The sequence below is a fragment of the Macaca nemestrina genome, chromosome 10, assembly GCF_043159975.1.
Source record: "Macaca nemestrina isolate mMacNem1 chromosome 10, mMacNem.hap1, whole genome shotgun sequence".
Classification (NCBI taxonomy): domain Eukaryota; kingdom Metazoa; phylum Chordata; class Mammalia; order Primates; family Cercopithecidae; genus Macaca; species Macaca nemestrina.
In genome coordinates, this window is record NC_092134.1 from 114,212,369 (window position 1) to 114,239,790 (window position 27,422).

The 27,422-nt window shown below is 42.1% G+C and overlaps 2 protein-coding genes across 4 annotated transcripts in view; one reads left to right on the forward strand and one right to left on the reverse strand.

Moving 5' to 3' along the window:
* The first annotated feature begins 5,446 nt into the window (after positions 1 to 5,446).
* LOC105492174 (MANSC domain containing 4) lies at positions 5,447 to 15,836 on the forward strand. Its single transcript, XM_011759184.3, has 3 exons — positions 5,447 to 6,950; positions 11,262 to 11,396; positions 15,042 to 15,836. The coding sequence occupies exons 1-3, from the start codon at positions 6,722 to 6,724 to the stop codon at positions 15,656 to 15,658; spliced, it is 981 nt and encodes a 326-aa protein (XP_011757486.2). The 5' UTR covers positions 5,447 to 6,721; the 3' UTR covers positions 15,659 to 15,836.
* A 6,719-nt stretch (positions 15,837 to 22,555) lies between these two features.
* Positions 22,556 to 27,422, reverse strand: part of LOC105492169 (mitochondrial ribosomal protein S35) — a 42,364-nt gene continuing 37,497 nt past the window's right edge. For all 3 annotated transcript variants that reach the window (XM_011759163.3, XM_011759166.2, XM_011759164.3), the window contains one exon: positions 22,556 to 23,665. In XM_011759163.3, the coding sequence (XP_011757465.2) occupies positions 23,396 to 23,665 (270 nt within the window). In that variant the 3' untranslated portion in view covers positions 22,556 to 23,395. The remainder of the gene's footprint in view (positions 23,666 to 27,422) is intronic.

Sequence of the window (27,422 nt, forward strand, 5' to 3'; positions counted from 1 at the left end):
AAAAAAATAAAGGAAATAAAAATGGATCTATGACTTACTCAGATGTTTTCTTGGATTCTATAAAAAACATTCATCTCTTCACCTTGTTTCACCTGGCCTTTAAATCGTTACTGATAAAACTCCATTTTCACATCAACCCTTCACACTTCCATTCTCTATGAGGGTGCAGTGAGACACGATAAGCTTTGGAGCAGGAGGTGGAGTGGGTGATCATGGATTTAGCAGCTTCTTTGGGATGGTAGAGTATAACATCCAGTATTAAGCATCAGGCTGCGGAATTTTGCTGGGAGGCACCTCCTGTATCAAAGAGGCTTAGACCTACGATTTATCTATGCCTCAACTGGCAACAATGCCAGATTCAGTGGGTCAGCCACAAAGAACAGGCTCTCAGTCTCTCCTCTGTCTCTTGAATCTTTCACCAATGGATGCTTTTGTTTCCCAGCCGTCATAGATATGCCTCAGGCTGGTATTTTCTTGCCTTTTTAAAACAGACCAAAAAAATCATGCTCAAAGAATGATGTGCATTAGAAAGGCAATTCAAGCACAGTAACATTATCAGGGTAAGATGAGGTTGGACAGGGAGTCTGGGGTGTTAGTCTCACAATACTGGGCATTGATCTTGTGAGTTTTTTGGCTCCCAATATGATAATAACATTATTTAGGATTGGGAGCATCTTAAACGATCAAATCATTTTAATAAATTACACAGTAAGTTTTCTGTTAAGCTAGAAAAGCAATGTCAGAGCAATATAAACTCCTTTATTTTAAAAAGACCTAAATTTATTTCTAGGCCTCTTGAAAATACCATTTTATATAACTGGAGGTATAATTTTATAGATCTGTTATTGACTGATCATTGGATAATAAAAACTGGCTTTGTGGTACTATCTGTAAAACAGTTTTACAAAGAGTTAGGTCAAATAGAGTTAGGTAATTTTTATTTTTTATTTTTTTGAGAAGGGGTCTCACTATGCCATTAAGACTGGAGTGCGGTGTCACTATTATGGCTCAATGAAGCCTCCCAGGTTCAAGTGCTCCTCCAAGGAGCCTCCCATGTTCAAGTGCTCCTCCCACCTCAGCCTCCCAAGTAGCTGAGATTTACAGGCATGCGCCACTATGCCCGGTTAATTCTTACATTTTTTTGTGGGGATGGGGTTTCATCATGTTGCCCAGGCTGGTCTTGAACTCCTGGGCACAAGTGATGCTCCCTCCTCAGCCTCCCAAAGTGCTGGGATTACAGGCATAAGCCACCGCACCCAGCTGAAGTAGGTCATTTTTTAAAGAATTTATGTAAAATGTCCCTTTTGAAGTAGCAAGTAGAAAAAAATCTTAGCACAAGATGTTTATCACAGTATTGCTTTTAGTAACAAAAAATTGGAAAACAACATAATGTATAATAATAGTAGCTAATATGTATTGCGTGTTTAGTATGTGCCAGGCACTATTGTAAGTGCTTTACATGGATTACCGTACTGTTTTTATATTTTACAGCTGAGGAAGCTGAAGTGCAGAGTAAATTTTGGTATGGTAGAATGAAATACCAAAGAGCCATTAGAAGTTTTTGTGTAGATCTTTCTTTAGGATCACTGAAAAACATACTCTTTTTTGAGACAGTCTCGCTCTTATTGCCCAGGCTGGAGTGCAGTGGTGTGATCTCAGCTCACTGCAACCACGGCCTCCCGGGTTCAAGCCATTCTCCTGTCTCAGCCTCCCAACTAGCTAGGATTACAGGTGTCTGCCACCATGCCTGGCTAATTTTTGTATTTTTAGTAGAAACGGGGTTTCACCATGTTGGCCAGGCTGGTCTTGAACTCCCAACCTCAGGTAATCCACCCACCTCGGCCTCCCAAAATGCTGGGGTTACAGGCATGAGCCACGACGCCCAGCTGAAAAATATACTGTTACATTAAGTTTTTTAAAAAACAGATTTTGGAACAGTATGATTTCATTTATGTAAACCTATATACTGTTAAATAAAATTTATAGGAGGCCAGTGCAGTGACTGATTCCTGTAATCCCAGCACTTTGGGAGGCCAACGCAGGAGGATTGCATAAGGCCAGGAGTTTGAGGCCAGCCTGGGCAACATAGTGAGGCCTCGTCTCTACAAAAAAAATTTAAAAATAAATTAAAAAATAAATAAAATGTGCAGACCATTGGTTTGTTTATTATTTATTTGAAACAGGGTCTTGCTCTGTTGCCCAAATTGGAGTGCAGTAGCACAACCACAGCTCACTGCAGCCTCAACCTCATGGGCCCCACCTCAACCTGGCTAATTTTTTTTAATTTTGTAGAGACAGGCTTTCCCTGTGTTGTCCAGGCTGATCTCAAAACTCCTGGCTCAAAGCAATTCTCCCTCTTCGACCTTACAAAGTGTGGGGATTATAGGTGTGAGCCACCGCACCAGCCAAGACCACTGGTTTGAAGTGAGCTCCTGCACTAGCCCCACAGATGAAACCAAAATGGAGTTACTCATGGTGATGTTCCATGATGCCACCAAGTGAGAACCAAGATCTGTATCTGATCTCTGAAATACCCAGCAGGGAGATAATAACCATATCCCCAGACAGGCCGCTTTTAACCAGCAAAAGGCAGTGCCCTCTGCTTTAACCTTTACAAGGAAAGTAATCTTTCTATTATTTATTTATTTATTTATTTTGAGACGGGAGTCTGGCTCTATCGCCCAGGCTGGAGTGTGGTGGCGCAATCTCCGCTCACTGCAAGCTCTGCCTCCCGGGTTCACGCCATTCTCCTGCCTCAGCCTCCCGAGTAGCTGGGATTACAGGTGCCCGCCACCACGCCCGGCTAGTTTTTTTGTATTTTTAGTAGAGACGGGATTTCACTGTGTTAGCCAGGATGGTCTCGATCTCCTGACCTCGTGATCCACCCGCCTCAGCCTCCCAAAGTGCTGGGATTACAGACCTGAGCCACCATGCCCGGCCCCTGCTTTTTATTTTCTATTTCTGCTTTCCTCAGGTCTTTTCCATCAACAAAGCCACCTCCTCTGCTCAGTTGATTGGATTTTATAGAATGAGATGTTGCCCTATTCTGGAATCACAAATAAAAGTCAATTAAGATCTTTAAACTAAATTTGTTGTAATTTTGTATTTTGACAGTTCATATGTCAAATAGCAATATCCAGAAAGATGTTTATTAAGATGGTAAGTGCTTGAATAGTTTCTCTTTTTGTATTTTTCTACATGATTTGAATTAAAGTGACCATATGTCAATTTAATAGAAGCAAAAACATTTTTAAAGAAAAAATAACATTTAAAGTTTTCAGGTACCATTTTTAAAAAATAATTTTTATTAATTTTATCAGCAAATGAAACGGAAACATAAGTAAATAAAGCAACTAGCAATTTTAAAATAAAGGTGACCAGGCACAGTGCTCACACCTGTAATCCCAGCAATTTGGGAGGCTGAGGCAGGCAAATCACTTAAGGTCAGGAGTTTAAGAGCAGCCTGGCCAACATGGTGAAACCCCATCTCTATTAAAAATACAAAAATTAGCCAGGCATGGTGCTGCATTTTTGTAATCCCAGCTGCTCAGGACGCTGAGATGGAAGAATTGCTTGAACCCGGTAGGCGGAGCTTGCAGTGAACCAAGATTGCGTCGCTGCCCTCAAGCCTGGGCCACAGGGTGAGACTCAGTCTCAAAAAGTAAGTAAGTAAGTAAGTAAATAAATAAATAAATAAAGGTGAAATATCGACTGTTTTCCAAATGTCTTGAATTTACTAAAGCTATGCTATTACTTCACTACCATTTAAAAATTATTTCTCTTTGTTTTTTTCAGTTTCTCAATATTCCTAACACAACTTTATTTCTGGATTTTTTTTTTTTTTTGAGACAGAGCCTTGCTGTGTCTCCCAGGCTGGAGTGCCCAGATTCAAGTGATTCTCTTGCCTCAGCCTCCTGAGTAGCTGCGATTACAGGCATGCACCACCACACCCGGCTAATTTTTGTATTTTTAGTAGTGATGAGGTTTCACCATATTGGCCACATTTGTCTCCACCTCCTGACCTCTAGTGATCCGCCCATCTCAGCCTCCCAAAGTGCTGGGATTACAGGCGTGAGCCACCACGCCTGTCCTATTTCTGTTTTTTAACAAGCGAAACTGAAGTGTCTTCCTTTCATCAAAGCTTATGGGGTGATTTAAATGAGATAAAAGTAGTACATGGTCTTAAAATGGCTCTAGTTAATTCAAGTTGAGCCTCCTTGTTTAGGTAAAACTTCCATTTATTTCAGTCATCTATCTATATCAGTGTTTCCCAAACATCTTAGGAAATCACCTGGGACTCCTGTAAAAATAAGAAGGCCACTCTCCACTCAACAGCTACTGAATCAGGCTGTTGGGAGAGATAAGTGACTTTTAAAGTACAGCTCACATTTGTGAACCCCTCTGCATAGCAAGAGCACCCTATTGGAAAGAAATATAATGTATTCCACATTGCAACAGTGTAGAGTTTCTAGGTATTTGATAACAAGGCCTTATAACAACTTTTGATTCAGTTGCATGGCTTCCTGGTTTCTGCAATTTCAGCGCACAGGGACAAATTTCGAGATTGTTATGGATGCCTCCCTCAACCTCTGCCTTCCAGTTTCTACCATTTCTTTTTAAAATACTTGGCCCCAAGAAATTATCCATTTCCAGACTTTATGCAATCTCCAAAAAAAAAGCTTAAAAAAGTTTAAAGCATGTTTTTACATTGAGACTTGTAGGTCCTTTGCTTGTTTGTTTGTTTGTTTCTTAATAGCACCAGCCCCTGCAGGGTTTTATTTATTTATTTATTTATTTATTTATTTATTTATTTATTCATTCATTCAGTAGAGACCTTGTCTCCCTATGTTGCCCAGGCTGGTCTCGAACTCCTAGGCCCAAGCAATCCTCCTGCCTCAGCCTCCCTACAGTGCTGGGATTATAGGCATTAGTCACCCTACCTGGCCAAGACTTGTAGATCCTTTAAAATGAAACTTTGATCTTTATTTAAATATACTCTGACAGCAAAAGGGTTAAACAACTGTGGCTCATTCCATTATCCCTGAAAGGAACACAAGAACTTCAAGGAATTAGGTAACACACAAAAGAACCTATATTTAATATGACTCAAAGACTTGAAGATCATAAGATTAGAGAGTAGACCTTCCTGTTTATGTCTCGAGGGCATTTTCTAAGAGAAATCACCATGGAATCTCATAAAATATTGAGAGCAATTTTTTGTTACTCATCCTTTCTCTTCCTTCCTTTGCCATTATAAAACCTCTCTTCCCTATCCCTTTGATCAGATGGAATCGTCTGAGTCTTTGCAGGTAAGCAACTGAAATTTGCTTTCTATACGAAGTTCATTAGAATGAAATATTTATCATTTTGTGTATTCTGTGTGGCTTAGGCAAGGTTAGGAGTTAGTGCATAATATAATTTTTGCTCAGAAGAGAATGAAGTGTTTCATATTTAAAGCTATTCAGTCTTAACTACTTTCCTTTTCATTATGAATTATTATATGTTTCTAAACATAAAAAGATATGTAACAACTAGACTGACTATTATTAGGAAACAGGTGAAGAGGTGAATGTTCAAAGAATGCTAACGATTTTTGTGTCAAGAAGGTGAATGAGTCATTGTATAGAAAGGTATAAAAGAAATACAGATCACAGATTAGAAAGTTTCTTTTTTAAAAGAAACAATAGAGTGCTTTGTGCCAAAAGCTGATTATCACTAATGCTTCATATAAAATTGGATAGAAAAAAGCAACAGTTTTATGCTTTGAACTAATTTGTCACCTTGGATGTCTCAGGATATGAAACCCATAACTTTCACAAAAGCAAGAGTTCATTTTCACTGCCTTTTCAAATGTTTGGGCATTGCAATTGAAATGATTTTATTACTATTTAGAAATTTAAAAACATTTCACCATTTTCCTAGTGTTTTCTGTTTGTCTGGTTTGGTTTTTCTGAGACAGGGTCTCCCTCTGTCACCCAGGCTGGAGTACAGTAGTGTCATCTCGGCTCACTGCAACGTCTACCTCCCAGGCTCAAGCAATCTCCCACCTCAGCCTCCCAAAGTGTTGAGATTACAGGTGTGAGCCACTGTGCTTGGCCAAGGTTTTTTTTTAAGTCAGAGTGAAAACCCAAACCAGTGCAAAAAAATTTTTTTAGTGAACCTGAATGTCAGAACTTAAATTCAAAGAAATATAGATGATTTTTTAAAAAACAATCTGCAGTTACAAGTTCTTTAAAAATCAAACAGAAGTACCCTCACAAAATCATGTCTTGTTTATGATGAAACAGATACTTCCTTTATCTGACGTCAAGTGACTAACTTATTGTTTCCCTCAGAAAGCCTCTTGACTAAGGTTTCCACTTGTCTTTATATTTCCTTAGCAAAAGGTGTCTGTGACTATTCACTTTCAGAGAAAGAAGAAAAGCAGAAAAGAGAATGCACGTCTTAAGATGCTAAGGGACAGGGGATTGAAATAGCCTGGAAAATGTTCAGAAAGAATGCCAGCAAATCAAATGTTCACCTGGGGCTTGGGAAGAAAGAAAAGAAAAATCAATATGCAGTCAAAGAGTGGTCTTATTTTTCTAGAAAGTGACTCTCCAGAAAAGCTCCAAGGAAGCTCTCCCTTAACACCTCTGACATTCCAGAGACTGTCCTAAACTCCGGTATTCAGCTTCTGTCTGGAAATCAGACTTATCTTCAAGTCTTCCTTCATACAGGAAAAATGCATGTGGCAGTGGTAGCAGTTAACGTGATATTGCTCCTAAGCATGGGGTGGACGTCAGACTCTCTCTGCTCACCCACAGTTTTTTACAGAGACTGCTGGATCCGTCGCTTCCCAGGTCTTCTAATCGATCTGGAGGAGTCTCAGAAGCTGGGAGCCCAGTTCTTGAAGTATTATTCTGAAAGCACTGGCCAGAAGTGCAGTAGGAGCTGCTGTCTTCGGAAGGATGGTAAGTAGTCATGATATGCTTGGGCAAAAATAAGACGAAACTTCCAAGGATGAAGCCCTAAGTGAGGAGTCCTAGGCAGAGGCCAGTAAACAGTTGTAAAGGACTAGAGAAGATGCCCTGGGGTGTGGGAGAGAGAGGTAGAGGAAAAAGAGCCAGTGAAACTGATTTCACAGTCTGAGCCAGAGCAGGCTCTATTTACATTCTAATAATGACCCAAAATTCAATAGAACCTACAGGAAACAGAATCCTCTTTTCTTCACCAAAATGCTAAATGAAAATATTTCCCCCAGGGTTAATTTACAATATTTTTACAGCTCAAAATATATATGATTTTTAAAATATTTATTTCTCATTTTATTTTAAATGTTTAGAGGCAGAGTCTCACTATGTTGCCTAGGCTGGTCTCAAACTCCTGGACTCAAGCGGTCCTCCTGTCTCAGCCTCCCAAAGTGCCGGGATTACAGATGTGAACCACTGCACCCAGTCAAATATTTATTATAATTTCCCTTTCAAAGTACATTTTGGTGATATTAGTATCATATCAAATTTTTTTTATGTGCTGAGTCAGGTGCAGTGGCTCATGCCTGTAATCTCAGAATTTTGGGAGGCCAAGGTGGGTGGATCACCTAAGGTCAGGAGTTGGAGACCAACCTGGCCAACATGGTGAAACCCCCTCTCTACTAAATATACAAAAATTAGCCAGCGGTGGTGGCAGGCACCTATAATCCCAGCTACTCGGGAGACTGAGTCAGGAGAACTGCTTGAACCCGAGGTTGCAGTGAGCCGAGATCGCACCAGTGCACTCCAGCCTGGGCAACAGAGTGAGACTCCCGTCTCAAAATAAATAAATAAATAATAAAAAGATTACTTTCCTTGTAAAGGTTAAAACAGAGGGCACTGCCTTATGCTGGTGTGATTCTGTCACACACACACACACACACACACAAAACTAAAATGTGCTGACTTGGGTTTACCAAATGTGGAATATATTAAAAAAGAATTTAGAGTGTGATTCATGTTTTGAAAGAAATGGGGAGATATATGTCAAATACCCACCCCAAAATCATATTTCCAAATATTCCTCATAAATGTTTTGTCTGTCATATGGAATCTGCATGTAGACTTCATCCATATAATATGATCAAGACCTGCAATTAGGAATGTTTATTTTATTATTGCAGGATTTCAAGTTATAATTGCCTAAAGACTTCTTTCATTTCTTTTTCATTTTTCCAAGATTTTAAAGCTACTTGAAAAGAAACAGCAAAAGCAGCACGGCACTTTAAAATAATTCCCTTGGTTGTTCCACACTTTCTTTCCATGGATCCGTATCAACTTGTTAACTTCCAATGCCTCTTGCCCAATTATGTAAGATTTTTGTGTGTGTAAGATTATGTATGTAAGATTTTTGAGATGAAAATTGGAGCTACAATAATTAATTTAATACGAGGAAATCTTTTCGAAAAGATAGCCAATCCAGATTTCCACCTTCCAGATGCTTCTAACTCCCATAAGTCTTCACTGAGAGGAGACGGCGGAGGGGCAGTACATTTTTTTGCATTTTCCCTTAGCATGAATTTACCTGATTCCACAGCAGAGAAGCTCTGGCCTTTGGACTGTCGGGGATACTGTAAGCATACAGGGCAATCCCATGATTTTAGAGCCCCTGTAACTTCCCAGTTGTGACTTTCTTCCTTCAGAACGAGAAAAACAGGAAGGCACATTCCAGTTATTAGCTGGAAGCTATAACTTTAAAATGCCACAATCCTGCTCAGAGCTGGAATGCTGAAATATATACAAGGAATATAAAACACGTTTCAAAATTGTCCTCTACAGAATCAACTACTTTCTCATCAGAAACTTAAAAGTCTTAAGTTTGAATAGTTTTTCTTTCCCTTCAACTTTACAGCACAGTTCTCAGGGAATGTATTTGTAATGTGTAATGTATTAGCAATGTATTATTAACTAATTTTTGTCTTATTCTTTCTCCTGGAAAAATAGAGTGCAGCAACATGAGGATGTCCTAGAAGTAACGATGGAGATGTAACTCCTCACAGTTCACCTTACACAAAAGCAGTACAGGTTCTGCAAGCAGCAGATCCACAGCTTTAGGCATGCTTTGAGGTCTGGTGATCAGACGCTAGCCCTCTGTAATCTTATTTTATTAAAGAGATTAATACCTTGGCGGGTAGCTCATGCCTGTAATCCCAGCACTTTGGGAGGCCAAGGCAGGCAGATCACTTGAGGTTAGGAGTTTGAGAGCAGCCTGGACAACATGGTGAAATCCGTCTCTACCAAAAATACAAAAATTAACCAGGTGTGGTAGTGCACCCCTGTAATCCCAGCTACTCAGGAGGCTGAGGCAGGAGAATCACTTCAACCCAGGAGGCAGAAGTTGCATTGAGCCGAGATTGCACCACTTTGCTGCGGTCTGGGTGACTGAAAAAAAAAAAAAAAGCTGATACCTTTTGGCCAATGGATATTTCATATCACATGGTCTCTACTGCACTGTAGCAGAAGTAAAATCTATGTTGCACTTTTGTGAGGGTAGACTGAAGATTTGTATTACACAAATCTGTTTCAGATTTTCCAGAAGTAAGGAAATTTTTTTCTTTTTAAGTCTTCTCTTCCTCTGTCAGAGAACATTTTCTTTTTCTTTTTCTTCTCCTTCTTCTTCTTCTTTTTTTTTTTTTTTTTTTTGAGACAGAGTCTTATTCTTTTGCCCAGGCCAGAGTGCAGTGGCGCGATCTCAGCTGACTGCAACCTCCGCCTCCTGGGTTCAAGTGATTCTCGTGCCTCAGCCTCCTGAGTAGCTGGGGTTACAGGTGCGTGCCACCACGCCCAGCCAATATTTGTAATTGTTTTTTTAGTAGAGACGATGTTTTGTCAAGTTGGCCAGGCTGGTCTCGAACTCCTGACCTCAAGTGATCCGCCACCTTGGCCTCCCAAAGCGCTGAGATTACAGGTGTGAGCCACTGCGCCTGGCCAGAGAGCATGTTTTAAAAAGCAAATTTGCTTAGAGAAGGAAAGACAGCATGAGCCAGTAGTGTGTCCCCACCTGCTAGAATTCTACCTGCTAGCATCTCTGCCTGTCCAGTCCCTGCCTCTTTAAATGACACTGATTAGGCTTTTCTTTGGATGCGGTTTTACATCTCGGGAGAGTGCACACCTGCAGTCAGGGCAAGGTGATGCTCACACAGCCTGTGGCCTTTCCACCATCTGGGCCGTTCAGGTATTACTCTTTTGCCCTTCCCACTACTCCCTCTTCTTTACAGCATTTGTCCTTGTATTTTCCTATTTCTTTCTCTGGTGACTCCCAGCCCCTTAGTATTCTGAGAGGACACTGTGCCTAGAAACCTGATGTGTAAATCCCCAGGGTTTTTTGTTTTGTTTTGTTTTGTTTTTGAGACGGAGTTTCGCTCTTGTCGCCCAGGCTAGAATGCAATGGCGCGATCTCGGCTCACTGAAACCTCCACCTCCCGGGTTCAAGCAATTCTCCTGCCTCAGCCTCCCAAGTAACTGGGATTACAGGAATGCGCCACCACGCCTGGCTAATTTTGTGTTTTTAGTAGAGACTGGGTTTCTCCATGTTGGTCAGGCTGGTCTCGAACTCCTAACCTCAGGTGATCTGCCCCACTCAGCCTCCCAAAGTGGTGGGGTTACAGAGATGAGCTACCACGCCAGGCCCCCAGAGGTTTTTGTAGCTAATCTAACTTTTCATGAACACAAAATTCTGGGACCAGGAAATAATGAATGATTCCAAATATCCTGTGTGGGATGGAAAGTATGAAAGATTACTTTGAGAAAATCTGTATTTTCTTTAAAAAGGCATTTTCTGGCTGGGTGGGATGGCTCCTCCCTGTAATTCCAGCTTTGCGGGAGGCAGATGGCTTGAGCTCCGGAGTTTGAGACAAGTCTGGGCAACATGGTGAAACCCTGCCTCTACAAAAAATACAAAAATTAGCCCAGCATGGTGATGTGGGCCTCTAGTCCCAGCTATTTGGGAGACTGAGGTGGAAGGATTGCTTGGACCCGGAAGGTCTAGGCTGCACTGAGCTGTAATCGCACCACTGCACTCCAGCCTGAGTGACAGAGCGAGACCCTGTCTCAAAAAAATTTTTTAAAAAAGTATTTTCCATATTCACAGAAGCAGTTACAATAGTTTATAAATGTTCTGCAAAATGTCTGCACATTGCCCTGAAAAATACTGTTAATCCAGTATTCCTGAAACAAATATAAGTTACTCAGAGTTCATGAAACTGGTGGAAATTGAGACCATCCACAGATGTACTTTGCTTGTTTCCCTTTCAGTTTCCTGTAACCTGGCTGTCTTCTACCACGATCCTATTCATGACAATATCAACTGCCTCCATGTTCACTGCCCAACACTGGAGAGCTGCATATTAGAGCCTGGAACCAGTGCCATTTTGTACAACATAACAGATGGTAATGATTACGTATTTCAAGACTTTTAAAGAATGCTGGCAATACTCTAGTAGAGGCATATAGCTGAGAAACTGGCTGGCAACAGTCATATGTGAGTCCCTAGAATCATTATTTCCAGTGAACTTTGGAAAAATTTTGCATATCTAGGACGGAAAACTGAAAGAAAATTCTCTTCAGTTTAATGTTTAGCAATTAGTTCACTCCAGATTATAAATGATACATGATTGAACAAGAGTTTGCCCACTGTATTTCATGAATCTCAAGAACTCTTAGTAAAGCTAAAGGAAGGGTTTCTCAGCCGGGCACAGTGACTCATGCCTGTTATCCCAGCACTTTGGGAGGCCAAGGCGGGCAGATCACGAGGTCAAGAGATCGAGACCATCCCGGCCAACATGGTGAAACCCTGTCTCTACCAAAAATACAAAAATTAGCTGTGGCCGGGCGCGGTGGCTCACGCCTGTAATCCCAGCACTTTGGGAGGCCGAGGCGGGCGGATCACAAGGTCAGGAGATCGAGACCATCCTGGCTAACACGGTGAAACCCCGTCTCTACTAAAAATACAAAAAATTAGCCGGGCGCGGTTGTGGGCGCCTGTAGTCCCAGCTACTCGGGAGGCTGAGGCAGGAGAATGGCGTGAACCCGGGAGGCGGAGCTTGCAGTGAGCCGAGATCGCGCCACTGCACTCCAGCCTGGGCTGGGCGACAGAGCGAGACTCCGTCTCAAAAAAATAAAAATAAAAATAAAAAAAAAATTAGCTGTGCTTGGTGGCATGTGCCTGTAGTCCTAGCTACTCAGGAGACTGAGGCAGGAGAATCACTTGAACCTGGGAGACTGAGGTTGCGGTGAGCTGAGATCGTGCCACTGCACTCCAGCCTGGTGACAGAGCAAGACTCCGTCTCGAAAAAAAAAAAAGAAAGAAGCGTTTCTCCTGCAGTGGCTGAGGGTGCCACTAGGAGATAACGAACATGCTAAATGGCAGTTCTGAGATCCAATGGACACTGCATACAGGACTCTGAAAAGAGGGATGTCACGTTCAGGGAAACTTACCACCGTGTGCTAACATACATTAGCATATCATTGGTCCCAAGATAACCAGTGTATTTTATTTTAGAAATATAAGTGTTTTGTGCCCATTTATGTAATCTCAGGGTGTAAATTACTGACCATAAAAGAAGAGATTTTTGCCATCAAAATGCAAAGGAGATAAATTTCTTATCAATTTGTATGTATTGAACACCTGATGCTCCAGGCTAGAATCAACACTGTGGAAGATCGCAGCCATATCTCTGCCCTCAAGCTCCTTTATAATCTAGTAGATGTGACAGATCTTACAATTAGTGTTAAGACACAACTAAATACAGAAATGTGTGAAGCTGTCTCAGTGCAAAGTTTCAAAGAAGGGGAGGCTAGTGAAAGTCAGTGTATTCAGAGCAGGTTCATGGAAGAAGGCAGGCAGAAGAATATGAGTTCTATATTATGCCACAAGAGAGTAGGCAAACAGGTCTGGACACAATAAGGAGACATGTAATTGCAATGAAAATATGGCTGAGATAAGGTAGGGACAGGTATCATAAGGGCCATGGACAGAGTAGAGTTTTGGTTTGACTTTGTCTGAAACAGACAACAAGGGCATTTAATGAAAAAACATGTGAAGTGATATCTATTTGTCCTAGTCCACACTTATATGCAGGTACAGATTAGAAAATCTAGTCAGGGAAGCATTAAAGTCTGCACAAAGTGACTGTAGTTGAAATGAAGAGAAGGGATAATTATCAGAGCATTGGGAAGGTTGAATAAGGACTTAGTCACCTTTTTAATGAAAGGAAATGAAGTGAGTGGAGTCAAAATCACTTTGCAGGCCCAAGTGCAGTGACTCACACCTGTAGTTCCAGCACTTTGGGAGGCTGAGGCAGGAGGATCGCTTGAGCCCAGGAATTCGAGACCAACCTGAACATCATAGAGAGACCCCCATCTCTACAAAAAAAAAATTAGCCAGGCAAGGTGGTGTGTGCCTGTGGTTGGTTCCAGGTACTCATGAGGCTGAGGTGGAAGGATCACTTGAGCCCAGGAGCTCAAGGTTACAGTTAGTTATGATTGCATGATCACACTCCAGCCTGACTGACAGCTGTCTCTTAAAAAAAAAATCACCTTACAGTGCAGATTTCAGTGTGGGTGATGGAGGAATGATGATGCCAATGAAGGAGACAAGGAGGCAGAGGTAATAATTTTGGCTTTGGGCATATTAAGAGATGATGTAAGAGGTCCAGATGGAAACCTCCAATAGAAGACTGGATAAATGAGATCAGAACTCAAGAAAGAGGGGAAAACATAGTGATATGGGTTTCAATGCCATTGATGTAGTGGTGCCAATTGAGCATGATCTCTTTGTGTGTGTTGGAGGGGAGGGGGCGGTGAAGAGAAAATACATCTGAAAACCAAGGACTGAAGATTATGGAAACCACACAAGCAATGAGATTGTACAAGAGAACCAGCAAAAGAAAGTGAAAATGAGAGGCAGTGGGGGAAAATGCCAAGGGGGTCCAAGGTCCAGGGAGTCATGGGAGAAGAATTCAAGAAGGTGGCTGGTAGCATCAAGGACAAGAGAGAAGCCAAAGCAAGGTGACGTGAGTGATCAGGAAGTAAGGAAACACTTGACTACCTCAGAAGCAATGGATGCTGGAGTGTTTGCGCGGGGGTGGGGGGTGGTGGAGAGAGAGAGAGAGAGAGAGAGAGAGAGAGAAGTCACCAGCAGGGACCACTGGAAAGCTGTTGACAATTTTTTCTCTTCTATAAAGACAAAGCAGTATTTGTTCATGTCTGAAGTTAGAGGGAAAGGAGTTAGTATACAAGGGAGAAAATACTAAAGACAAAGCAAGACCCTCAGAGGTCAAAAAGGGATGAGACTTAAGGCTTTGCTCATGATTTTGCTTATAGTCACCCTTCTCGGGCCCTATTTTGCTTAACTTGATTTAAAGACACTATATTGCTGAGTGCGGTGGCTCCTGCCTATAATCCCAGTACTTTGGGAGGCCGAGGCGGACGGATCGCTTTAGCTAACAAGTTCGAGACCAGTCTGGGCAACATGGCGAAACTCTATCTCTACAAAAAAAAACAAACAAACAAACAAAAAACAAAAATTAGCTGGGCGTGGTGGCGCAGGCCTGTAATCCCAGTTACTCAGGAGACTGAGGTGAGAGGATTGCTTGAACCTGGGAGGCAGAGGTTGCAGTGAGCCGAGACCGCACCACTGCACTCCAGCCTGGGTGATAGGGCAAGACCCTGTCTCAAAAAATAAAATAAAATAAAATAAATAATAAACGCTATATTGTATCTCAAATGGTTACTGTTTCTACAGCTCTCAAAGTAACACTCACTATTGTACAAAAACCCTGACAGACACAAAGCCTTCTCCTTGGGTGTAGTCAAATTTGTTCATTTAAAAAAAAGTGTTTTAGAAAGTTAAGACAAATTCAAATGTAGCCAGTATGTCTGGAAACCTTTGAGAAGAATGTGGTAGTAGAACGTGAATTTAGCTTTGTTCAGTAACTCACAGTGGCAAAAGCCAATCCTTTCTCCAAACTGTGCTTTAAGGTTTTTTGCTTTGAAAGTAAAAATAAAATGAATGATGCCTTATTTATTTTTCAGGTATAGATCCAGATTTGCTGGTTTTCGAACAATCTTCCACATATCTCAATACTCGTTCTTCATCCAAGAGATGGGACAGACTAAGGATTCTAAAAGCTATGAATTTAGATAAACAAACCACCATGAAAAATGGTGTGCTGCCATCCATAGAGGCTCCATCCGCAACCACACATCAAGATTTGGTTGTAAACACAAACAGTACCGGTTATTCTAAGGAATTAACCACAGATTTCTGGGCAAGATTTACTTCCCTGAAGGACTCCATTACCGCAAAGATAAATATGGTGTCACCAAATACTGATTTCATCAGCAATCCAGATAATAAGACTATTTCTCCTTTCTTTGTACCCATAGACACAAAACTTTCTCATATGCCTATTCCACCCCTACTCAACAGTAGCAAACAATTCCTGAATAAAACCAAAGGATACAACAGCAGAAACCACACATCTGCGAATGAAGATGAGGTATCTGTGACTTCAAAGGCTTGGCCGGTTTCTGTGGCCCTTTGCACCTCTGTCATCTTCCTTGGCTATTGTATAGTCATCCTAGCATCTGGATGCTGTGGAAAGCAGCAGGGCCACTGTAAACTGAGACAGAGAAAATCAGGATCCTAGCAAATTAAAAATCATAACCATGTGAAGGAGAACTCTTCATAGCAAAAGCTGTAGCAAGATTATATGCTTTAAAGGATATCATTTTTAGTTTTGTGTAAGAAAGGGCAGTTTAGTGGGGAAAAAAAATTGGTCTGGGCGTGGTGGTTCATACCTGTAATCCCAACACTTTGGGAGGCCAAGGCAGAAGAATTGCTTGAGCCCAGGAGTTGGAGACCAGCCTGGGCAACATAGTGAGACCCTGTCTCTATAAAATAAAAAATAAAAAAAAATAGCACATGGGGCAACATGATGCACCTGTGGTCCCAGCTACTCAGGAGGCTGAGGTGAGAGGACTGCTGCCGCAGTGAGCAGTGATTGCACCACTGCACGCCAGCCTGGGCAACAGAGCCAGACCCTGTCTCAAAAGAAAAAATAGGATGCGCACTCCTACCAATCTGTGAAAAAAAGAAAAAAAGGCTAATGCTTGGTAAACATAATGCTTTTTTCGTTGTTATTTCTATTTTTTGAGTAGTGTTCCCTCTGCCAGAGTTGCAAAATTCTGATCCTTACAGTTGTTACTGAGTGAGACACACTGTTTGAGTGCTTTAGGGGCATGAACTCACTGAATCCTTCCAAACCTGAGAGGTGGGTATCCTGCTGTTAACCATGATACTATTATCACATTTTACAGACGAGGCAACTGAGGTGAAGAGAGGTTAAGCATCTTCCCTAAAGACACACAAGTATTAAGTAGTGAAGTCAGGACTTAATTAAACACAGGCAGTCTGGTTCAAGTCCATGTTCAAAATCACTGTTAGACTAAAAGTGTATGTTTTCCCAAAAACCACACAAAAAAAACAATACCAGGAAGAAAACACCACAATATCATCATATTTGCCTCCCAGTCAAGGTCAAATTATTGTCACGTATAGTAATACGATCATGTAGTAATTTGAGCAAAATAACACAGTTACTAACAGTTACTAATGCATAAGCAAATGCCTCCTGACCTTAATCTAGCTTTCTACTTTCAATTGATTAATCCTTCTCAATTCCAACCCATCTTCATCTTCCTTTCAGTAATTGTGCTACGGAGCTCTTTGAGCTTTCTGTGTTGATTTCTGTTGAATAAAGCTTGGGAGTTTTAGTTTTAGTTACAGCCCTCACTTGTATACATTCTGTTTTCCTAGGTGTAAAGATTAGCTCTGGGTGTTTCAGTTCTGTCCTAATCTTACACCAGATTTACCCCCTAAATCTTAGAAGACTTTTAAGTGTGGAATACTGTAGTTCAAGTCTCTAAGAAACTTAAGCTTTTTAGGCCCCTCTTCTCATTCCCGAAACCTGTTTTTAATGTGAGAACAGATATTAAAAGATAGCTAATAAGCATAAATAATAAATGAGGGGCTGGGCACAGTGGCTCACGCCTGTAATCTCAGCACTTTGGGAGGTCGAGGTGGGAGGATCACCTGAGGTCAGGAGTTCGAGACCAGCCTGGCCAACATGGCAAAAACCTGTCTCTACTAAAAATACAAAAATTAGCCGGGCATGGGTGGCACGTGCCTGTAATCCCAGCTACTTGGGAGGATGAGGTAGGAGAATCACTTGAACCTGGGAGGTAGAGGTTGCAATGAGCTGAGATTGCGCCACTGCAGTGCAGCCTGGGCAACAGTGAGACTCTGTCGGGGAAAAAAAAAAAAAAAAAAAAAAAGAATAAATAAGGGGAAATCCTATTTATAACACTTATAAAATAGTACTGTTCCCTCGTATGTTAAAACAAATTGCCCATGGGTACATTAAATGTCCAGATTTCACCACTACACAATACATTCATGTAACACAACTGCACTTGTACCCCTAAATCCATAAAAATAAAACATTTGATTTCAAAAGAAAAAGAAAACCCAAATTTTTCTAAGTCCAGTGGCTTATATTTCCTTTTCTTTCCCTGGTATTAATACTGGGTAGAAAAAGAGAATGACTCTTTCTTTTAATAGAAAAGAAAAATATAAAATCTCTTGCAGTTGAATACTAACCACAATTAAAAGTCTGATTTTAAAATTTAATCAAAAGGCCAGGCATGATGGCTCATACCTATAATCCAAGCACTATGGGAGGCTGAGGCAGGAGGATCGCTTGAACCTAGGAGCTTGAGACCAGCCTGAGCAACATGGCAAGAACCCGTCTCTACAAAAAATACAAAAATTGGCTGGGTGCAGTGGCTCACGCCTGCAATCCCAGCACTTTGGGAGGCTGAGGCGGGTGGACCACCTGAGGTCAGGAGATTGAGACCATCCTGGCTAACACAGTGAAATCCCCTCTCTACTAAAAATACAAAAAACTACTCGGGAGGCTGAGGCAGGAGAATGGCGTAAACCCGGGAGGCGGAGCTTGCAGTGAGCTGAGATCCGGCCACTGTACTCCAGCCTGGGCGACAGAGCGAGACTCCGTCTCAAAAAACAAACAAAAAACTAGCCGGGCGTGGTGGCACATGCCTGTAGTCCCAGTTACTCGGGAGGCCGAGACAGGAGAATCCCTTGAACTTGGGAGGTGGAGGTTGCAGTGAGCTGAGATCACACCACTGCACTCCAGCCTGGATGACAGAGTGAGACTCCATCTCAAAAAAAAAAAAAAAAAAAAAAAGAAAAAGAAAAAAAGAAAAAAAAATGAGCTGGGTGTGGTGGTGTGTCCCTGTAGTTTCAGCTACTTGGGAGGCTGTGGTGGGAGGATCACTTGAGCTCTGGAGGTCAAGGCTGCAGTGAGCCATGAATGTGCCACCTCACTCCAGCCTGGGCAACAGTGAGGCCTTGTCTTAAATAAATAAATAATCAATTAAAAAATTAGCCAGGCATTGTGGCACACACCTGTAGTCCCCGCTACTTGGACGGCTGCATTGGGAGGATTGCTTGAGCCTGGGAGGTTGAGGCTGCCTAGGAGGCAGAGGTTGCAGTGAGCCAAGATAATGCCTCAGCACTTCAGCCTGGGCAACAGAGTAAGACTCTGTCTCAAAAAAAAAAAAAATCAATTTACCTTAATTTGTAATAATTCATAAAATTGTTATAAATTTCTTTAATTTCTTCCCTAATACATTAGGGGGAAAAAAACGCATTTTTTTTCTTTTTTTTTTGAGATGGAGTCTTGCTCTTGTCACCCAGGTTGGAATGCAATGGCGCGATCTCGGCTCACCGCATCCTCTGCCTCCCAGGTTCAAGTGATTCTCCTGCCTCACCCTTCCGAGTAGCTGGGATTACAGGCACGCGTCACCATGCCCAGCTAATTTCTGTATTTTTAGTAGAGACGGGTTTTCACCATGTTAGCCAGGCTGGCCTCAAACTCCTGACCTCATGATCCACCCACCTCGGCCTCCCAAAGTGTTGGGATTACAGGCGTGAGCCACTGCACCTGGCCAAAACCCATGCCATTTGAAGCAGGGGGTGGTGGGGTGGGGAGGCAAGATTTAAATTACCCTAACATTATATTTACAGAAATAATTTAGTAAGTTGTCTTTATACATTTTTGTACATCCATTTAGAAAGTCGTTACTTTTTTTTTTTTGAGAGAAGTCTTGCTCTCATCCCCCAGGTTTGAGTGAAGTGGCTTGATCTTGGCTCAATGCAACCTCCACCTCCCAGGTTCAAACGATTCTCCTGCCTCTGCCTCCCAAGTAGCTGGGATTAAGGTGCCTGCCACCACGCCCGACTAATTTTTGTATTTTTCAGTAGAGACAGGGCTTCACCATGTTGGCCAGGCTGGTCTCGAACTCCTGACCTCAGGTGATCCACCTGCCTCGACCTCCCAAAGTGCTGGGATTACAGGCATGAGCCACTGCCAGAAATCATTACTTTTAAGTATATGTGAATTGCTTAGAGGTTTTCCAATAGACTAGGGCTGCTAGAATTAAAAACGCTTTCTTTTTCCCCCTTGGGGCTTCTCAGAATTTTACTCATTCCTTAAAGCTGATAATTTCATATAAATGATCTTAATTTGGGAAAAGCATATTTACCTTCTAAGAAAACAAACAAATTCCTTTTCCTCTTCAGCCCTTTTGACCATTAGATAAATTGAGTAAATTTGGACTGGGAAGACAACAGACCAGAATCAGTTAAGAAGCAAAACTGAGACTAGAAACCACTTTCTTACTGGGAGCCAGAGACAAAAGAAAACTTCTGAGTAAAATTTTAAATTGTATTAAGAAACAATCAGACCAACCCAGGCAACATAGCAAGACCCCATCTGTACAAAAACAAAAACTTAACCAGGCGTGGTGGCGTGCTACTTGGGAGGTTAGGAGTAGCTGGAGGTCCCAGCTACTTGGGAGGTTGAGGTGGGAGCATCGGTTGAGCCCAGGAGGTTGAGGCTGCAGTGAGCCATGAATGTGCCACTGCACTCCAGACTCCAGCCTGGGCTGTAACAGAGCAGACCCTGTCTCAAAAAAAAAAAAAAAAAAAAATGTGACAACATTGGAAAGATTTCATGGTTACTTCCTAGGTGGGTGTCACAACCTTAGCCTTAGTTATCGACTGGACCCCAGGGTCCAGTTTGTTTCTTTCTTTTTCTTTTTTTCCCTTTTCCTTTTCTTTTTCTTTTTTGGAAACAAGTTCTTGTTCTGCCACCCAGGCTCGAGTGCAGTAGTATGATCATAGTTCACTGCAGCCTTGAACTCCTGTTCTCAAGCAGTTCTCCCACTTCAGCCTCCCAAGTTGCTAGGCGTGTGCCACCATGCCTCGGGAATTTTTTTCTTATATAGAGACAGTGTTTCACTTCGTTGCCCGGACTGGTGTCCAATACCTGGCCTCAAGCAATACTCCCACCTTGGCCTCCCAAAGCGCTGGGATTACAGGCATGAGCCACTGGGTCCAGCTTCTCAAAAAAAAAAAAGTCTGTAACTGTTTAGTATTATGAAATACCAATATTGCAAAAATATGCCAAAGAATTAAAGCATCCCACAATTAAGAAAAGAGATTTGATCTACATCTTAGTTGCCTATGTGTTTAAGCAACTTCTGGGCTATACAATTTAAGTTTAAATCAGAAATGACTGCATTAATATAGCAAAGTGTCCCCTAGCATTTTCATTATCAAGATGAATATATGTTCCAATTGCATACATTCGGTCAACTGGCAGATTTTAAAGGACAAGGATCTGATTAATGACAAATAGTGCTGCTTAATTTTGCTAAAATTACAATAACAACAACTGTTACATATACATACAAATATGTATGTATATATACATTTTTAAAGTAGAGACAGGGTCTTGCTATGTTGCCTAGGCTAGTCTCAAACTTCTGGCCTCAAGCCCTCCTCCCACCTCAGCCTCCCAAGGTGCTGTGATTATAGGCATGAGCCACTGCACCCGGTCTAACTGTTTTATTTTTGAGGCAGTTTTGTATTAATCCGCCAGCTCTACGATTTTGCCATTAGGCATCAATAATTGTTTAAGAGTCTTCAGGTTACTTGGAGTTGGCCAAACTGCAAAAGAGGGTAGAGTCCTCTACAATGCCGTCCTACTTCTGACACCAACTGTTAAGTTTGTGGGGGATTCCCTAAACAACCCTCAGGTTCAATAATTCACTAGAACTCAGAACTGAATGAAAGCTATTCTTCTCACATTTACAGTTTATTACAGGGAAAGGATACCTTAAAGTCACCCAACGGAAGAAGTACATAAGTTGAGGCCCAGGAAGGGTTCAAATGTTTCTGGTGCTCTCCCCTAGGAGTCAGGACACATTACTCTCCTAGTATCAGTGTGTGACAATATGCATGGAGTATAGCTAACCCAAGCTTACTCAAGCCTCCCTGTTCAGATTTTTTTTTTTTTTTTTTTTTTGATATGGAGTCTCGCTCTGTCACCCAGGCTGGAGTGCAGTGGCACGATCTCCACTTACTGCAAGCTCCGTCTCCCGGGTTCACGCCATTCTCCTGCCTCAGCCTCCGGAGTAGCTGGGACTACAGGCGTCCGCCACCACGCCCAGCTAAGTTTTTGTTTTTAGTAGAGATGGGTTTTCAACGTGTTAGCCAGGATGGTCTCGATCTCCTGACCTCGTGATCCGCCACCTCGGCCTCCCAAAGTGCTGGGATTACAGGCGTGAGCCACTGTGCCCGGCCCAAAGATTTTACTGGACTCCATTATGTAGGTATGATAGCTGATTGTCTGGTGAGTCATCCCGGCTGTCAGGTGGACTAATACCATGTGACTCAAAGCCCCCACCCTAAATCACATGGTAGATTTTTCTGGCATGTTGGTCCCATCCTGAGATATTTTGGGGCCAGCTACCCCGCTAAACAAAGACAGTCCTAACGGGTATGGTATAGACTACCTCCCAGAAGCCAAGGGCAAAGGCCAGACCTCTGGGTAAGGTCAAATTCCTTATTACACATCCTCCTCTCTGCTTTCATCTGCACTGTATTATTACACAGGATAAACCACCCTAAGCTACTGCTGCTTTACATGTTCCCAAATGATCATCTCTTCTCAGCTTCTACTGTTTTCAAAATGTTTCCTTCTTCAATCCTGTTAGGAATCTGAGTTTTTCTTAACTCCATGTGAGTCTCTAAATGTACTGGTATGTTTCTTGAAATATGCTCTAAACATGATCTAAAATATTGGTTTTATCTATACTGTTTTTCATCCGCTACTTACCAGTTTGGCTGTCTAGCCCCTTTTGAATTCATTCGTAAGTCAGGCCTAGGATTAAAATAACCAGTGTAAGGGTGCCCCAGCAGGGCACGACATGCCTCTTTCTCCCCCTTTTGTACTCAAGGCCATATTGTCCTTCATAACCTACAGACTCCTGGCCTCACTCACACCAGACTATACCTTCATTTCACACAAATGGTTTAGGAAATCGTTGTGAAATTCCCTTTTGGCTTTCATTTATACTCTCTAATTCTTCTAGGCAAAATAAGTCTATTAGGCAAATAAACTCAGTGATTCCTTTATTCTGATTTTAAATTAATCACAACCATCGAAGTGGTAAGAAACAGCTGACAGGTGTACTCAGAAATACTGAATTGACAGCTACACTGAATGCAGGGTTTCCCAGGGTAGTTCTTATTTTGTCACTTACTCCATTACATTCAAGGTACCTATGCCTCATCTTTTTCCTGAGCTGTGGCAGCTCTGACTGGGGCATCCAGGGGGATACACACCAGGTAATCTCCACTTCTGCTTTTCTGGTAGCTTGGCCCTGGCAAAATGAGCCCCACAATCTAGAAAGTAGGACGCTAAACAAAGTTGAGTCAACATATCTTTTTAGACAATATCAGGTTAGAGAGTACTCCTGAGGACCTGTTTCTAACCAGAACTGACAAACGTGAAAAATGCATCAGCCAGACAGCAGTCATGTGAACAGACCCTGGAACCGCAAGTCAAGGAAATGGGTTCTGGGCCTACCTTCCGAGGTAACCAAAACCATTATTCAAAAGCAACTACTGAACGCCAGCTTGTGGGGAAAGAAATGGGGAAGGTGGCAAAATCACAATTAAAAGCACGTATATACATGAATACCAAAGCTATTATGTAGAAATAAGATCAAAACACTTTAGACCAAGAAGAAATCAGAGATCTCCTAGTCTATTGCCCCAGTGCAAAAATAAAAAAACTCTGGAGTAATCATTGCCATTAAGCATTAGTATGAGGGAAATAATTTTAACTCTGAGGAAAAACAATGATTTAACATTTTCAACTTTGTATCAAATTAGATACTGATTACATATATTATAAAATTAATAAATCAAGCAGGCTTTTCTACTCCATAATTCATGTCACATTTAATAGTCTCTTCACAGATTCTTTGTACTGAGAAAGCAAATCTTCATTTTCCTCCTCATTTTTAAGACTAACAACAGACTTTTTGTACTCTTCAACTTCTTTAGTACCAAGGAGCTCTTCTTTATTTATTTCCGTATTTTTCTCAGCAGCTTTCATCTGGAGAAGCGTTTCCAGGATATTTCTTTCTGATGAACTGTTTTCCCATATATACTCTTCCATGTCTGCTTCAGTCTTACTTTTCTCCCATTCTTCAGTTTTCTGAAACAAAACAAAAAATGAGTTCTGAATTCTGAGAAATATCAAAAGTTTGTTTCTTTCTTTTTCTTTTTTTTCCTTGTTAAGGGAAGAGACGTCTGCAAAATGTGGAGAGTCCTAGCCAATGCCTTGTCTGTGCACTTTGGCCCCTTAACCCAGCACTGTTGGCCACCTGCACCTGCGCTTGAGGGCTGCACACTCTGTCACGTGAACACTGGTCTGTCAAGCTCTGTTACCACTCGCTACTCTATCCACATAATTACAATCTGTCTGCCTTACAAACTATACTTACAAAGATATGCTGTTTTCCAGCAGATATAGAAAATAACTTTTGGCAGCTATTCTCTAAACCCTAAAACATCAACATTTCACTTTTTTTTTTTTTTTTAGATGGGTCTCACTCTGTCACCCAGGCTGGAGTGCAGTGGCACAATCACAGCTCACAGCAGCCTCAACCTCGCAGTCTCAGGTGATTCTCCCACCTCAGGCTCCTGAGTAGCTGGGACTACAGGCGCCCACCACCATGCCCCGCTAATGTTTGTATTTTTTGTAGAGATGGGGTTTTGCCATGTTGCCCAGGCTGGTCTTGAACTCCTGGGCTCAAGTGATTATTCTGCCATGGCCTCGTAAAGTCCTGGGATTGCAGGGGCAAGCCACTGCGCCTGGCCCAACATTTGGCATGTCTGAGTTGTAATCTTCAACTTCTTTAGTACCAAGGAGATCATTATTAAAAATAATGAGAGCTGAGATTGTATTTATCTCTGTGATATACTTGTGGGATGATGAGGAAGACTAATTATTATAATACAATTAAGAATATGATGTACATAATACATGGTTTTTAGTCATAATGACTTCATATATCCTGGAATTTTCTACCCCCCCAGCCCCCAAGACAGAGTCTCGCTCTCTTGCCCAGGCTGGAGTACAGTGGGGCGATCTTGGCTCACTGCAACTTCCGCCTCCCGGGTTCAAGCAATTCTCCTGCCTCAGCCTCCTGAGTAGCTGGAATTACAGGCGCCCGCCACCACACCCAGCTGATTTTTGTATTTTTAGTAGAGATGGAGTTTCACCATGTTTTCCAGGCTGGTCTCAAACTCCCGACTTCAAATGATCTGCCTGCTTTGGCTTCTCGAAGTGTAGGGATTACAGGCGTGAGCCACCGTGCCCAGCCTATCCTGGAATTTTATTTTGTTATTATCTTTCTGTTCCCATAATGTGAACAATGTTTTGTTACTACTTGTTTTTTCTTACAAAAATTATTACCATGCTATTCTAGGGAACACTGGTAGGCTTTACAGTAATACAGCATAATTCAGATTTATGATTTAAATGGAGATGTAACAGTCTGTGAAAATCAAGCAACACAGCTACTAAGTAATATACCCTGTTCAAAGAAGTGCTGAATACTAGTCACATTGCTTCCAAATTAACACATAACAATATTCTGAGCCACAGGCTGCTATGGAATCATCTACTATTCTGAATAACAACTTTTAAAGGTGGCAAAATATTAAAAGATGAGTATATTTGTGAGGCTGTCAGAAATACTATTCTACCTCTGGAAAATCCCCTTCAAAGAGATCCCAGCTTGAGTAGACAGCTCCAAGGCTCTGCAGAGCTGAGTGGGCACCAAGCAGCAGGTAAGGTTTCCACCTGTGCCACCCTCCCACCCCCATCCCCACTACAAGTGCCTATGAAAACAAAAGAAAGCATTGGAGATGTGTTCCTCCAAGGGTAAAGAGGAGCCCCACCGATCACAAACAGGCCACTGGGGACAACACGGAGTCGGCAAACCCTGCTCAGATCACCGAGGCGAAAGGAAGAGACTTAGGAGAAGAAATTCTCCTTTGAATCCTTCAAACTGGGTACCGTTCCTTCAAGGGAAACCAGTAAGATGCAGGATGTCTTCCCTGGCCCCCAAATTCCTAAGCCACGTGGGGTATATTTGCACTTACAATTCCTGCATGTTTGCTCCACCTCCCTGTAATAAATTTATGGCTGTGGACAGCGTCGCAGCGTATGTTCTAGAAATATCCAGTTGAGAACCAACTCTATATCCTTTTTAAAAGAAAATCTGGTCGGGAGGTTTTAGGCTTGGCAGGGAAGGCATAATGTGAAACAACTTCTTTTTATCTTATTATTATTTTTTAGGCTAGTCGAGTAGTGAGAACGGGGTAAGAGCGGAACAAGGAATTCAACCTGTAACTGACTGTGAACAATCAACTGAGATAACTACCTTCAGACCAGCCTGAAACAACTTGTTATGCCTCTCCCCCACAACTCTGCTGCAAATAATTTCTAACAAACTCTGAATGTGTCCATTAAAAAAAATTGGCAAAATTACCCTACTTCACCTAATTTTTACTGTAGTACTTGAGAAAGGAATAAATGTCAACCCCTTAAAAAATAAATGTCCTAAATTAAATACATTATTGGTTCTATCTATTCTTAGAAATGTTTTAGATGTTTCAAGACAATGTCATAGTTTTTTCACAATTCAAACTTACAGGGTAAAATATACTTAATATAACAAACCGATAAATACACTGTATAAAGCGTTAAGTAAAACAGTCACTCCATCTCATTCCTGACTCAACTGCCTGACTGCTAGAAGACAGGCAATTAAGAGACTTAACTAGTATTTTTAAGTTTCACACGTTTTATCTGAATTTTCTTAACGCTTCAAAATAGATGCTTATGCAGAGGAATTAAAGTAAATCCACTAATAATTCCCACATTTCATGTCTCTTCCCCTTACATTTGGCATATATAATTATACACTGGTTTGCCAAGATGTATTATAGGTATGCCAAGATATTGATTCCCTCAGCCCTTGTAGCCAGGTGAGCCTCGAATACTGGCAGCAGAATGAAGCACCCTCCTCCTTCATTCATCTCAGATGTGATCAAAGCTTACCTACCGCCAACCTCAACTCCTGTGCTCAAAGGACGCTCCTGCCTCAGCCTCCTGATTAGCTGCACTATGATTACAGGTGCACGCCACCATGCCCAGCTAATTTTAATTTTTTTTTTTTTTTTTTTGTAGAGACAGGGTCTTGCTATGTTGCCTAAGGCTGGTCTTAAACTCCTGGCCTAGAGCAATCCTCCTGCTCCAGCCTCTCAAGGTGCTGGGATTACAGGGTGGAAGCCACCGCACCTGGCCAGTAAATAATTTTCTAAGTGTGTAATCACATGAACAGGTACATGGAGGCAGGCCAAGATGGATATCCAGGCCTGCATGACAGCGAGTCTGGCGTGCAGGTGCACACCCCCACTTGTTACATAACCTGTTTGTGTAAGTTCATCCTCGGCTCTGAGCCACTGTTGTCTGTAAAAGGTATAATTGCCCTGCTACCATTGTACAGGCGCTCTTGGGGCTCAGCTTGGCTCAACATGGCTCTTGTGTAGGCACTGGTGCCCAGAGAAAGAGAGAGAGAGCCAAAGCTGTCCGTCTGGACAGGAGGGAGCCAGGACACAGCTCGGCTTGCTCATGCCCAGATAAAGGGTTAAGCTGCTAACCCTGAAGGCTGGGGAGAGCCTTCCGTGAAGCTGCAGGCATGGCGGTTGCGGGAGCCACACAGCTGGAGCAAACCGCTGAGATAAAGGTGGACAGTGTAAGAAAAGCTGTTCATGGCCGGGCGCGGTGGCTCAAGCCTGTAATCCCAGCACTTTGGGAGGCCGAGACGGGCGGATCACGACGTCAGGAGATCGAGACCATCCCGGCTAACAGGGTGAAACCCTGTCTCTACTAAAAAATA

Bases quoted from the DNA above. Each gene is read 5' to 3' on its own strand.
- LOC105492174 (XM_011759184.3), top strand. From the start codon at position 6,722: ATGCATGTGGCAGTGGTAGCAGTTAACGTGATATTGCTCCTAAGCATG. The intron at 6,951-11,261 runs GTAAGTAGTCAT...TTTCCCTTTCAG, and splicing joins CTGCTGTCTTCGGAAGGATG to TTTCCTGTAACCTGGCTGTC. The intron at 11,397-15,041 runs GTAATGATTACG...TTTATTTTTCAG, and splicing joins TTTGTACAACATAACAGATG to GTATAGATCCAGATTTGCTG.